Source organism: Anopheles aquasalis, chromosome 2 (genome assembly GCF_943734665.1).
Source record: "Anopheles aquasalis chromosome 2, idAnoAquaMG_Q_19, whole genome shotgun sequence".
NCBI lineage: Eukaryota > Metazoa > Arthropoda > Insecta > Diptera > Culicidae > Anopheles > Anopheles aquasalis.
In genome coordinates this window covers 4,857,501-4,870,528 of record NC_064877.1, presented here as the reverse complement: position 1 = coordinate 4,870,528, position 13,028 = coordinate 4,857,501, and the positions used below count along the sequence as shown (strand labels likewise).

The following is a 13,028-nucleotide window of genomic DNA, read 5'->3' as shown; positions in this document are numbered from 1 at the left end:
AATGATCTCGGCAGAAGCATTGGCGCTCGATCGTTGTATAGAGAACGGTACAACAAATCGATTTAAGCGCTTATTTCATTTGCTGCCAAACCAATTCTCCAAACATCGCTTGGTGGTCCTTTGTTCTTAGCAACAAGAAACCAGTCGTGCCAATTACTGATTGACTCTGCATCTCCTAGCAAACTTATGCTGCTGCAAGCACAGTTGGGACCACTTCCTTTGTCATTTATTTCCATTAATTACCAGCTAATCCACATGTCCACGCTTGTCCGTCTTTTATCAGATTGACAAGCTCGTTCGCTTGAAAGTTGAAAACCGACGGCTTTGGTGTATGTGGGAGCTGAACTCAGTCAATCGTGCTGTGTTAGAAAAGTCGAACAGCAGGCCTTGACGGTTTACTAAACTCGGTAATGTTTTGTGTAATGAAGCCACAAATTAAACTGCCAGCTACCATAGATGGAACATTTTGCGCCGTCATTGTTGCAAGAGATTCCGCTTCAGAATGATGCAGGTGGTTGCTGCGAGCTTTCTGTACATTGCTTGAAACGAAATCTATTGGCAAATGCATTATCAAATTATGAAAAATATCTCTGCTTCACATAGCATTCCGAGATTGATTTGATTTCTTCGGCGAAAAGTTTAGCAAAAGTGTATCATGAGTTTGTAGGAAGGTCTGCACCATGTACTCTCAAACTTTTCCAATATCATCAGCTAACTAAATTAATTGAATTGAATCAATTACTGAAAATGTGTTCATTAAGCCAATCACAGACTAGTAGAGTATAGATTTATAATGCGGCTATTGAAACAATCTAACGCAAGAGAGTTATGCTGTTGATCAGATAGTGGTTTGTGGAACGAAATCAATATAATGCTCTAGCTCAAGTGGACAATAGGATAGGAAGCTTATAAGCACGGCCATTCAAAACCACAATGCTTTTTGCCACCACTTATTGAGGTAAATGTACGTGCTTTAGTGCTCGTGTTCATTGATGCACAGAAATACCAATGGTTACCTGAAATAATGTAAATGGAATACTTTGAACAGAACATTCCTCTTTAGATGAGTTCGACTAATTTCCTTCGTTGTTTCATGCATTTAACAAAAAACAAATACATCGAGAAAAGATATTTCCTCTTAAATTACTGGTCCTCTTCTAGCTAACACGAGAGGTGCTCGTGAAGAGCGTTAAACTATTGAACACTAGAGGAATGGTCGGTGAACCATGAGAGCAGCAGGATACGCTGGTCCGGTCAAGCATCACCATAACCCACAACATGTAGGTGGTAAATTCAAACCACTAAATCGCCATTAACGATGGATAAGGGAAGGAGAAAATCCATACACCCTAGCTAACCACACTGCTCCCACACGCGCTCTGTCGTGATGATCCTTGTGTTGGCGATTGACAACAACTGCTGCTGGTGCTAACGTTCTCCTAGCTAACAGAACGAACCTCGTGCAATCGGCTGGAGGCTGTATCGTTTCCCATAATTCATTCCGAACGACGGTAGAATAAATAGAAGGTTTGAATTGATCGGTATGGCGTATATTTAATGAAGTGTTAATCATCCGCTTTGCTCATGTGCCTCGCGTAAGCTTGATAACATTTAAATTATTACCAGCAAGTGCCACATTGCCGACTGATTGCCGATAGCTTCGTAAAGTAAATACGCTCTACGCTCGTTTGGAAAATTATCACAAGAAACAGACCTCAGACAGTAGGGACATCAAGTTGATTTGCTGGAGTATAGCTTCAGCTTCCATTGCACAATCCAGGATAACGCGAAAGCATCGCAAATAGCTTTCTTCGGCCGACTGACTGACTTGTTATCGGGTGCAAAGCGAATGACCAAGCGACCATTTCATGCTGGTTGTTTTTATGCCTTGCCGAAGAATGAAAATAATCATCCCGGTACAATCCGATTACGCGTGCAGCGCTGCCGGAAGCCCTTCAATGGCCCAATCACAGTGGACAGCAGAGATTGATGATGGATCATAAGCCTCAACCGGCTATGCGTTATGTCTTTCGTGCAATGGGAAAAAATCGATGAAATTTGAGGTTCAATGCACGTTTGAAAGCCGGACAATCACACAATACAAGCCAGATTTCAGTTGGATAGCTCCACGGTTGGATAGTTGTCTCGAAACCATCTGTATGGCACTCACATGCACCACAAGCTTTTCAGGTTAATGCATTTCCGGTTCACCTCTTTGTCCAAACCCGGAATTGAAATTGGGGACTCTCGGTGAAAATCGGCTAATCGGCTCTATTTGCAATATAGGCCAACTTGCTCCAGTGCCGTGAGTGTTTGAATGCTGATAAGCTAAAATGTTTTTGACTTGATTACCCATTACCAAAAAAACGAATGCAGCTAATTTTATCATCAACATTCTCTTCAATGGTCTTCTGTGCTGCGACGGACTGAAGTTTATGAAGGCTGTTCATCACAACCATAAACATCAATCGCCCATAACAAAGCGGAAAAGTCGGGCGGACGCTTCTCGAAAATAGCGGAACAATTTCCATCGCTTGTCAGCAGGGAAGCCCTACCCCTCAGTCAATGCCAATCAATCGCAGCCTTCGATGTCCTTCCGGACTTTAAACGACATTTTCGATCAAACGTTTCGTGGCGCTATAACCATCGCAATCACTACGCGAAATAACACCGAAACTTACCCCGTCTGGTTTTTCTCTCTCTGTAGACCTTACCTAGGGACAAGCAACAGCTTATCTACTGCCATCCACTGCCGGGTACTCAGTAGCCTAGGTCGGTGAAACCGAAAGCCAGCAAAGAGCAGGAAAGACCTCTCCACTCTTGATGGACTCGGTTCGCATGCGCCAACCTGTGGTATCACAGCACGAAGCGATGGTGCTTTGCAGCGAGGGGAATATTGAACCATTTTTGTGAGTGCTCACCGTGGGGAAGCAGCGGCCACACGGGCCAGTACAGCATCTAGAACGCCTCATTCACATCTGTCTCATTCAAGGGCCGCAAAATGTGGCGCATCATGGATCCGTTAGTCGTCTACTCCAAGGCGACCAGTCGCGTCCTGGCCGTCGGGGGTCTTCCGTGCCGTACCCGTTGAATTTAAAGTTGTTCCGCTGCTGACGTTCAAACGGTTTCGATTCACTGCACCGAGCAGCTACACGTCCAGCACCGTGTTATTGGCGAAGAAGTCCTACAAAGTAACTGTGCACTACCGATCAAGTGATTATCCTTTGTGCTCAAATATAATCGAAAATTAATTATTTAAACGTGAGAGCGAGTGGCAGTACTGGCTTTAATTTTGTTTATCGGGCAATGAAGGATACGAATGCAACTTTCAATAAGCGTTGGTGTTGCAACAGTGTTGCTGGTTTCTATAACAACCAAAGAAACTTATTGAAAGCCCTCATGTGCAAGTGGTGTGAAGTGAACCAATGGTAATGATGTGAGTTTAATTACAAAAATGAAGCCAATGATGTTGGCACATAAAGGGCATGTGCAAGTTTTCGATCGTAATTGGTGCTCGCAATCACTATAGAGCTACAATACCGTCGCTCGTCATCCATGAGCTCGGCGTGAGCGTTTCTGGGGGAATATATTATTAAATAAATAAAATTGCAAAATCATACACAAGAGTGTGTTTGTGGTGTGATAAAATGTGAAAAGGTGTCTCCTTTGACACTGTGTATCGGATATCGCGTGTGTTCGCCGTTATCAAAGTGTCTGAATGTACCTAGCGGCTGGATTACTCAACATCATGGATATCTCCCTTCAGCATGAACACCTGCAGGAGTATCTACTGAACGCTGCCGCCATGGCCAACTATTCCGGGACACTACCGTACGGACTGGGTGCCTTCGGTGGTCTATCGATCAATGGTACCGGATTGCTGGCCGGCATGGACAAGAACGGTTCAGAGGTCACTATCACCGCACCAGGTAAGAGTCATCGTCAAACGGAAGCGTAGAACAAACGGTGAATTCTAGCCGACGGCCTATCGACAGTCATACATCACCAGCGCAAATTATGGACCTCCGGCTTGTGCCAGATAGACTCACCAGCAGAAATGAAAAATTCTGTTCTCCATTCTTTTACCCCCGGGCTCTAAGGGAATTTCTCTATTTAGTGCTCTTATTAAGGTAGACCCCTCTGCAGAGGGTCGTAAAATTCAATCTAGAACATAATCCCTCAAAGGGCTAACATATTACCTTTGTGCCAGCATTGACCGGTGTACGAAAATAGGTTCTGAACGGTTTGCAAATGGTTCCCGTGGGGGTGATAGTGATGTTGCTACCGGAGGAATGTACATACCCTTACTTTTTACATAGTTTAAAATAGCTTGTACTATAAAACAAGAACTTATCTGTCAGATAATTGTTTAAATCAAGTGAATCATGCTATAGTCAAGGCGAGACATCGGATAATTGGTTTGAGAATAAGGACCTCTTCACTCAATCCGTAGAAGCGATTAAATTAATCATTCCATTTAATAACAACTTGATAATCGATGCCAATCAACTCGTTGGCTTCAATTGTGGGATTTACCTCTTTCTAGTGTTGCCGGAAACCAATTATTCTAACGAACTGAGAGATAGCTCCGTGTGATAGGCATTAGTAGGGCTTTAGGTTGATTGAAAGGATTATATTTTGATTACATTTTGCCGTAATGCTGTTATAAAATAGCCATAGCTCGTACGCAACAAACTATTCACTTTGTTTCCATCTACAGCGTCGGTATGACGTTCGTTTTGTAGTGTTGATTAAGAGGAGAACTGTATCAAAATGTTACAATATCATCAGTAAATTATAATCATTCGTTTGGATGTATCTGATTGAGCCGGAATGGATCTGTTTGAAACTTTATCCCGATCTGATGTAACAATCTTACTATTTCACGCATCCAATGCATCGAATTGATCTCAATTCCGTTGGTTAGACAGCAGTCGGATTGAATTTCCCATCTTGGACATGCTGAGCAGTTATGATGTGTGATGACCATAGCATCACCCGAATAGCCCTAGCCGCTCCGCTTCCTTCTATCCAGTAATTGGATTTGGTCTCCAGGCTTATCGTTCATCTAGCAAAATTTACCACAATATCTGACAAATCTCGTAGGGAGGGCACTGCCTTCGAAGATACTGGCAAAATGACATATTCTGATCATATTGCACGTTATTTTGCACGCCTTCTGGCACATGTATGTTTCCCGATCACATGTTTAGGGTTCCAGCTAGCAGTTATAATCCATTTGAATTAAATGCACCCTTGATCTCAGCGACCAAGCGACTAAATTCAATAATTTTCTATTGATAAAAAGGCTGGAAAAGCTTAGCTACTTAAATGCAATAGATGATAGATTTCATTTTGCTCTTAGCCTTACTCACTGATTTTGTCGAGGAGATTTCGTATATCCCGTTGCTTGAATTACCATCTAATCCATCCCTAGTGGCCATTATCCTTCTCGATGGCCTTAAGATTGCCACTATTCATTAGGCTTGCCTTGTGATTGCTATGCTCCATCGTGATGAGCAGCACCTAATCGATGAACCGCCATTATACAAGACATCGATAGCTGAGTTAATTAATAAATGACGCTAGGCAGACGATGAGTACCGAGAAGGAAACTTGCTGCCAAGCAAATGCATAATAAGAAACACGTTACATCATAAGAGTCTTGAGATGTGCTTTCTGCACTAAACACCCCTAAAATGAGAAAATCTTATCTCGTATTGGTAACATATTTGACGTTTGGTATTAAAGATTGATCATATTTATCATAAGAATAATAAACGCACGAAGATGTTCTCACAACCAAAAACCACCCCGGACAAGCGGAACAGACTAAATCTGAGAATGATAAGGCACCGTAATTCGTCAATGAGCAGCGGTTTATGTTCACCCGCGCAGTGTGGTTACGCCCTTTTGCTACAGAACCTCTTAGCTTCTGGTCTTCCAGCTTCGCAATGAAAGGTTTTATGGTTCACCCTTAGGCTACTAGGGCTGATGCTGACAACCATATCATCTCGTTCATATCTCACAAACCTTGACAACGTGGGAGGACACTAACGCATCGCCGAGCGTTCCATGAATTGCGTCTCATTCTTCCATCGCCCGTCACCTTCAACTGTTGATGAATATTGAGTGTTGATGTGAATGGCTGTCGGTAATTCGCTTCCTTATGCCGGAGAGCAATTTTTCTTCGTATATGAAAAACTGCAGTAAATACAAATGATCTGATAAAGTAGGTATCAGGTGTATGCTATTGTCTGGCAAACCTCAAAAGGATTGTTGCATGGTTTTTTTTCTAAGCGAAACTTTTAAACTTTCATCTTTCTAAAAAATTATACGGTATATGATGGATGATCAAATGAATATTTTGCGGGTAAAATGAAAAAAGAAACTCAATTTGAAATTTGACGAAGCTAAACGTTGTCTATTAATTCAGAACTTGTGCATAAAGGCAAGCACAAAGTTCTGAATGTAATTAAAAGTTGAACAAATCGACTTTTGTACGCTTTTCCTTTACATCAAATCCTTTTTAAGCTTGCGAACATCGGATCATATGCCGGACTGTCTGGAAGAGTCGTTTTCAGGGAAACTCAAGGACGACATTGGTTCAGACATTAAAAAAGGACTAATTAGGCTTCACCGGCAGGCTATTAAACGTCGAGGATATTTTCATCGCCTGAAACTTTCTGCGGGTCCTATCAATGATGACAAAAGTACTTTTACCGCAATTCCGTTACCTTTCCTTTTGGACATGGATTCATCCTGCTGGAACCACTCCAAGGCGTACCTCGTTAGCATCAACAGACAATCTTAATGTTTCACACTGAGATTAACATTACAGCATAATTATGATCAAATGTTGGGCAAAAACATGGAAAATAACGTTCTTGTAACAATGAGGCATAGGAAAACTTTGCTGTAAGTCATCATTAGTGTCCAACGTTAAATCATTCGGTAACAGGCATGAATGCTGGTTGCACGATTTATTCCAGAATGTGCAGTGTATGGTAATTCATTACAATGAAAGGCACGACCATTTCACGGTAAAGGTGATTTAAATTTTGGAAAAGGTATGGAAAAGGCTTCAGAAAGACTTTGGAGTACTGTTCATGAGAGCATGACAAACTCTAGGGGCAGATAATGAAGTGTCAGACGGAAATGCTTGGACTGATCTTTGAGCTACATGGAGTGGTTTGCGATGTCAACTAGATGATTTTCAGCAGCGTGGAAGGGACAAGTACCTCAATCATCAAACCAATCCAGGCGAGACTACTTTTAATCAACCGACTTCTTTGTATTCCGCATCACCTCCCACCGGAAATTTGGAACTCCATGCAACGTGTCTGTGGGTCATTATGGTTACCATGAATTTATCCTTCCATTGTTTTCCAGTGCAATGGTTTTAATCTATCAACCAGCAGCCATCTTTTGAGGTACCCTTTCTTTGGATTTCATCCATGGTTGTTAAATACTAGAACAATCCATCTCAAGAGACAGAGATCACCAAGAGACGGATAATCATGGGTACAAAATTAAAAAGTAAATTCTCAATTTGAAGTCGTTGAAGCTACACAGTAGATCAAAAGTAGTTCAAGGTAATTTTTCCTTACTGCTAACGAAGCGATAACTTTACGGATTATGAATTCCATTTTCTGAAGCTCCTTTACTGGGCTACAAGGATTCAAATTGAGAATATTTACCAAGGAAGCGTCGCGAATAAAGTTTGTTTTACTTTAATATCATACACAACCTTTCAAAACCTTTTTAATTTCAGTGAACAACGCTATGAAATTTGATCGACAAAATATTCTGTGATGGTATCGAGTAATTTTTTTTCTCCTGAAACCACCGTACCGTGTATTTGCACGGCTGCGGGTATAATTTCATTAGCTCGTTTCGTGCGCCAAGGTATATTCACCTTGGTGTCAGAGCATCACAAGAATAGACTCTCAGCCAGACGCTTATACTTTCAGCTCAACACTACCGTGACACCATAACGGTGTTCCCCACTAATGGCCGCCAATGTCACAGGCTTGGGTCCTTTTCAAAGTATACCGTCGGATGAGACGGATAAAGAGTGAAATAGTTTGACGGTAGGTGTCCTCCTACGGTGTAGCTCGTCGCGTTGTTTGCTTTCTTTCTATATTCTGCGACCGGTGTTAGTGATGCTGCCGTGTCTGTTACAGAAGCTTACAGGATGGAGTCAATGGATGCTCACTAAGAAATCCACTTATCCTCTCAGCTAAGCATCAACATCACAAAACACGGCTCATCATGCCTATCATTTTAACATGCAAAAGGATAATGAATCTGTAACTATACTACTCACTGTTTTATGAGTTAAAGACCTTAGGGAAATCTAAAAGACACACTTTTTAAGCTGCTTTAACGCTCGAAAAAATCAGCATCTTATTTGACGTTGGAAAACATTCTTACACGTTTATTCAGAAATCAAATTATGAATCCCTTAAAGTATGTTACAAATATAAGAACATTAAATAAATATCAGAGGGAAATTGTGCCGTCCAAAAATACAGGGAGACGATATAACAAAACACTGAACGTTAAAAACCATCAATCCCGAACTGTGTGCATCATGTTTATTAATGTTGAAGCAATAACAAGAACCATAATGATACTGCAAAGTCTACTGTTTCGAAGGCATTGATCAATAACAAATCCTACCAGTATAAGGTTGAAAGGATGAGAGTAAGGTTCGAGATACATCATGAAGCACTACAGCAGGATCTAAAGTGTGAGATCAATCCTTTGCAATGAGCGGTCTGTCGATATCAAATTGAAATTCACATCGTGTAGATTAAATATAAACATGAAACAGAACATTTTACGATACTCCTTATTGCCGTATACCTATTGCCGGATACCAAAGTACACATCACCTCAAAACCAATCGAGACGATTCATTTTGCTGGAATTTTTTTTATCCCTATGCTAGCAAATGCTGCTTATATAAACTTCTTTAGTTTACTCATGTCGTATAAATAGCATAGCAGAGCAGTACAGAGAGCAGATTCGATTAGAAATTGTATTTTACCGTAAATTGGCGTAGGGCTTGATTGTTGATAGATCTTTGCAATCCAATTTGGGATAAACATATGAGCAATAAATTAATCTGTTTTTCGCCAAATGACCAGCTGTCTAATCGCTTCCTATATTAATTTAACAAATCGTATGGTAGTGTCTGGGGAAATGGGATACCATACCCGATAGTCGAATAGAGCGGGCAGTCAACGGAACGCGGCTTATCGTTTGTGTCAATGGTTATGGAACATACCTAGGCACCGTGCGCTTGTCCAGAATGGCCACGCTGCTTCAGCAGCGTTCAGTGTACCGGTCGACATATTTCTAATTACGCGAGTGACAAACAGATTAAGCCAGGAACGAACGGCCGGTGCTCACCCGAAAGAAAACAGAACACCACCATCGGATGCCGCACGGGGCTGGCTCTTAATTAAATGAATGATAGTCAAGCACATGGCTAACGGATTAGCAACGGTTTTATAAGGACAGCCACACAATTGAATTGACTATGCGTATTCGTGTTTTCGAATTTTATCCAATGCGTTAAATGGACCCGAGCTGTGCCTGACATTATTGCAACGTAGAATAATATTCAAATTGGATGCAAAATACAAGACAGCTGTTGCACTTCGGAAATAAGAGGGAAATGCGATGGAGCTTTAAGGAAGAATATCCAGTGTATTTTGTAAATCCCATCGGTGACCATAGATGGTGCAACGCAACGCGTGTTATTGGTTATAAATCTTTTAGCTTAATAGCCTTACAGCACCAATTGCGTGGTTGTGGTGCACCGTCGGAAAGCTTTACGCTAACACCACCGGAGGGCACGTTCAGACAAAAAGGCGGGACGATTATCTTCGGGTTCTAGAAACAATTAGCAATTAAAAGGAAATTTAATAGTTTTATCCAGAATTTAATGTTAACAGGTTGCTAGCCATTCTATATCTTATTTGCTTCCATAAAAATCGCTGCTGCTGCTGCTGCTTTATGTCGAAATGAGTTTCCATTTTAGTGTCCATCCGTCTAATCATACATTTAAACTAAAATTTAATCAGGTCTCATAACATTGATGAAATGTAAATCTAAACTTTACTATGACACCAGTTTAAAACTCGGGCAATAAAACATGGTGTACACAAATCATCTTAGTATAGCCAACTTTAAGCCCAAACAGCATGAATTTCATAACGGTGTTAGGCTTAACAAGAGTCTTAAAGGGAAACGGATTACAATTACGTAAATTTATATCCTCAAACCCAATAACTCTCCCTTTTCTGTCCACAATCATGCGATTCTGTCAACATACTGGCACAATTTCTCGAGCTAAAACACCCCCAAGCTCGTTTGTGTCCTTTTTGGTGGAAAGATAAGCGAAGCTAATATACTTATTACTTTTACCACGAAAATTGTCAACTCGACGGTTATTTTCAGACGTTGCCGGGTCATGGAAGGGGTGCATTTGTTATATCCTGAGCGGTTTGGGCAATGTCACATCCACACGCCAACACGCCTCTCTTTGTTTCTATGTTTAAAAAAGATAAACGAAAATTGAAAACTTCCTCCTTTCATCCGTCAGCTATCCAGTGACGGGTGTTTGGTGATGTAATTTAAACCAAAAAAAGAAGATAAATAAAGAAAACTTTTCGATTTCACATGTTGATGAGAATGGTTGTTTTCGGGGAACCGCGGGTTCATGGAGAGTAAAGACAGGCATTATTCTTTGGTTGCACAGACACAGGCAGATCCGTGGAACCGGTTCAATCTATGATTGGTTCGTACTAACTTTTTACGATTGTCTGTCCAAGCGAAAAGTTCAGGAGATCAATTGATAAGCAGTGTTGGATGAGTGTTGCTGCGTGTGACACGTGGCAAAGTATGAAATTGTTTCGAAACTGAGAGCAACACAGAGCAGGAAAAATCGTTAAGAAATATTTTTCCTCTTTTTCCACGACAGTCTCAGGGCTAAACTTTCAATTCGATGTCTTAGTTAATCTATGCTCTTAATTCAATTTACTCAAATCACGATTATGCTTGAATCTCACTCTTATCAGCTTGGAATGATTTGGTGCTGATGGTGCCAGGCATTTCGTCGATTTCCTCGTACTATGCTCGTGAAGTAAACTTTGCAGACGGGTAACAAAACTACCGTGATCAACATAAAATTCAATCAACATGACAACGTTCCCCATTAGCAAAGCGAAATTTAATATAGAACGATCAGCTAATGTTCCATGTCTACTCGACTGTTATCAGTTAAATAATCTTAATTCTGGTAAATTTTTTACATGATTTGTAGCTCCTAATCACAAAATAAGAACTATATTATTAATTTTGGTTTAAACGGATTGAACATTCTGGTTATACTTTAATTTCACAATAATTTAACATACTAAAGATTCTTTTACCATTCTATCCAATTGAAGAATATGAGCGTTTTGGAGATAACAAACCACAGAAATTCTTTATCATTCCACCCGACAGATCTGACCATCGGTACAAAAACCACTCCCATGCCCCATGGCTACACATTTCCGAATCTAACACAAATTCAAGCTCAGTAAAATGGTCGACTCGCAAAACATAAAATCATAAACCATTCCGTTAGGGATTCGGTTTGGGGCAAAACAAAAACAATCTGCTTCGTAATAAATCTACATGGATGGGGGAGGCCTACCCCCCCTGGCTCTGTGAAATGGATAAACTTTTACCGCACACTCGACACGGACTCGTATCCGATGCATAGCCCTGAGCGTACACACCGGTAAACGAAATTACGGCCACAAAATGGATTTCCTGTGTAGAGAACTCTGGCCGCAGCGCAACCGTGGAGAAACCGAGCAGCAAAACGATTCATCATTAATCAAGCCACTGATGAAGTGTATTGCGAGAAATAATTGGTCTCAATTATGATCAACGATTGGTGCTCTCCAAGCATCGAGGAGAACAATTTTCACCTTGGCTTGGAACAAGATTCAAGAGCTTCTCCATTTGAACGCATCAGATGGTGCACGGTTTATTTATCTAGCAGTGAACGCGGACGACGACGAGATGGTCAGGCTGTCAAGAAATTGGACGCACCCAAGGTGATTACGCACCATCCAGCGTGAATATTGAAGCTGGCAGGTGGTCCCCATTACCAAATGTCCTTGGACGAGAGGATAATTGCATTTCCTCAAGTGATTGGTAGCTGCTGTTGTTTTGTTCCGCCTGAAGTGTCAAACATCAGCTGAGAACTTTGGAATCGTGAAGCTGCCGGTGGTGTGCCGTCGTATGACCATTAGCAAACAAATTATGTATGCAAATTCTGTTTCTAATTGTGAGCTCTTCCAACTTCACGCTGGCTCTCTGGCCAATACTCATATTCAAAGGACGCCGAGAATTTTGGCGTTGCATTTTCTAACTGCACTAACAAAGAATAAACTGGACTTTAATCAACTTTGAATGCCTAATCGCATTGCAGTGATTGTTTAGAAACTTGTGAAGCTTTATGAATAATTTTGGATTGATTTGCCCAAGCATGTGGCAAGAATTACGATGAGCACTAGAACACTTCCTTCCCAGTGTCCCCATTGCATCATCTGTGATTGTTTTCCTTCGATTGTCTGTTGATGAAGCAAGGACATTTATAATTGCTATTCAACCGTAGTCAGCTATCGCATCGATCGACGTCATTCGATCGGACGGTAACGCTTTATTTGTTCGCCTTCAGCGTGGGCGCCAGCTAGGCAGACCTCCATCACCTCAACCTCAGCAGCCGTCAGCATAGCCAGCACCATAAGTATACAAGTAGCACGTGCTTGTCAGTTCAAGCAACTGCGAAAATAACAATTTCACCGTCCGGCACAAATCCCAGGTATTCCTGAAGCAGTTAGCAACTTGCGTACGGTATGCAGTGCAAAAATAACCTTCGTTATTGCGTGGATTGCGCGGCAGCGCTGGATTGTTTGCTGATTTTCTATTTCGCGTAAAACCCACCACCTGAACTG

The 13,028-nt window shown here is 41.4% G+C and overlaps 1 protein-coding gene across 1 annotated transcript in view; it reads left to right on the top strand.

The window, feature by feature from the left end:
* Positions 1 to 3,718: 3,718 nt before the first annotated feature.
* The window catches only part of LOC126569071 (adipokinetic hormone/corazonin-related peptide receptor variant I-like), an 18,890-nt gene continuing 9,580 nt past the window's right edge, over positions 3,719 to 13,028 (top strand). The window contains exon 1 of the mRNA XM_050225879.1: positions 3,719 to 3,929. Coding sequence (XP_050081836.1) covers positions 3,719 to 3,929 — 211 coding nt within the window. The remainder of the gene's footprint in view (positions 3,930 to 13,028) is intronic.